At 32.6% G+C, this 1,776-nt stretch overlaps 1 protein-coding gene across 1 annotated transcript in view; it reads left to right on the forward strand.

Moving 5' to 3' along the window:
* Positions 1 to 45: 45 nt before the first annotated feature.
* LOC117181292 overlaps positions 46 to 1,776 on the forward strand; it is an 89,993-nt gene continuing 88,262 nt past the window's right edge. The window contains exons 1-6 of the mRNA XM_033373851.1: positions 46 to 177; positions 262 to 342; positions 430 to 519; positions 630 to 740; positions 825 to 905; positions 1,511 to 1,763. Coding sequence (XP_033229742.1) covers positions 64 to 177; positions 262 to 342; positions 430 to 519; positions 630 to 740; positions 825 to 905; positions 1,511 to 1,763 — 730 coding nt within the window. The 5' untranslated portion in view covers positions 46 to 63. The remainder of the gene's footprint in view (positions 178 to 261; positions 343 to 429; positions 520 to 629; positions 741 to 824; positions 906 to 1,510; positions 1,764 to 1,776) is intronic.

Below are 1,776 nucleotides of genomic sequence, written 5' to 3' on the forward strand. Positions count from 1 at the left end.
AAGAGAAAAATCTTTGAAGATGAGATATACACAACGAATATCACACTAAACAAAAAACAGGTGATGGAAACGAAAAATAAAATGGAAATCAAGACCTTGAAAGCAGCCAAAAGGAAAAGGCAGAATTTTATTCTAGAAAGCCTAATGAAAAATCCCGATTTACCGTCGGACTGCCTAGTAAGTTCACCGAAAGAATCACTTGTGCTCGTGATTTTTGTTTAAATTTAAGAAACAGCCAAAATGAAAATGTTTATTTTGTAGGTATTAAGGGAAACAGAAAAGCGGGAGAATCGTCCGACGGAAGATGTCACGGTGAAACCAGTTATTTCGTTCAACTGTGTGGTAAGTTATTAAAAAGTAATAGTGGAGGTAATGATTTATACAAAATTTCATTGAAAAAGAAAACTAATGAAAATATTCATCATATAGGAATTAGTTCAGGGACCTAATATTAAGGAAATAGCTACGATTTCCAGGAATGATATTCGCACAACACAACTGATTGCTAGCGTTGCAAATGTAAGCCCTTTTTAAAATGTTTTGTTTTTGCAGTACTTTACACGAAGTGCATTGGTAGAGAAAAAATGGAGAGGGAGTTGGAAATTTTCATTCTTTTATACATTTTACAGGAGCGCTTAGCGAATAAAGGCATGGAATTCGAACCGATTACGTCACAGCGATCGCCTTTACATGTGCGCGACTCTTTTGATATTAAAAAAGGTGCTACTGTTGCGTCGAAGGTACCTACCACATTTCAAAAACAGTAACTGACTTACTTCTATTTTGTCCTGCAGATTGTAAATAATGTTATAATCTTCCAACAGGAATATTCTGCATCAGGGAAGATCTCCGCTGTCAAAATGAGCAAAAGCAGCAATAGAAGAAACTTTAAGAAAATAAATAATGTAAGGAAATAATCATATAAATGTAGGTTTTAACCCATTAACGACCAAAACTATCAATTTTATAACATGAGTTTGACCGCAAAATTTATGGGTATAGCAAAACAATAAATAGATCAAAAGTACTGTTTCTCATGTTTTTGGTCAGCTAAATTCGAATCCGTGGTCAAAATTCGAATATTTTTACTTTAAAATTAAATATGGCGGTTTTTGTATACAAAAATAGTGAAAAATGTTTGACTTTTTACCTGTATAATTTTTTTCAGACATAAAACGCTTTAATATCATAAAATTTCTTCAACCATCTATGCACAAAATTCTTAAACTTTAACAGAAAATTTTTATATATGTTTTTTCTTCAAAAATGGCAGACAAAACGCAAAAATGTCCCAAAAACTTTTTTTCCATCATCGTTGTTTTTCTCAAAAACTTCAAAGTTTAAAAAAAAAGTTCCATGGATTAAAAATGTATTAAAATTACCCATAGAACACAATGAAATTTTTTCAGATTTTTTACAGAAAATTTTTAATTTTTCAAAAAATCACAAATTTGTAATTTGCAAACACATTTTTTTTAAAATCTGATTAATGTCTTAATTATTATTACAGAAAATCAGGCGGATTTCAAATCCACGTTGCAATAGCAACGAGCTGCAATTGACCGAAGCAGTCACGGTAAAGAGGGAAGAAGCAGACCTGTGGAATGACCGAACCGTGAGGTCTTTAACGAATGACATGATGTCTCATTTTTTTAGCAGGGAGACGATGCAGATTTCGTCCGTGACAGGTGCACAGTGCAACGTCAGAAAAGGGCAGATATCTAAGCCTCACTTGGACCCAGAAAAAGTCAAAGCAATAAAATGTAAGAAGTTTAT

The sequence above is a fragment of the Belonocnema kinseyi genome, chromosome 10, assembly GCF_010883055.1.
Source record: "Belonocnema kinseyi isolate 2016_QV_RU_SX_M_011 chromosome 10, B_treatae_v1, whole genome shotgun sequence".
Lineage (NCBI taxonomy): Eukaryota > Metazoa > Arthropoda > Insecta > Hymenoptera > Cynipidae > Belonocnema > Belonocnema kinseyi.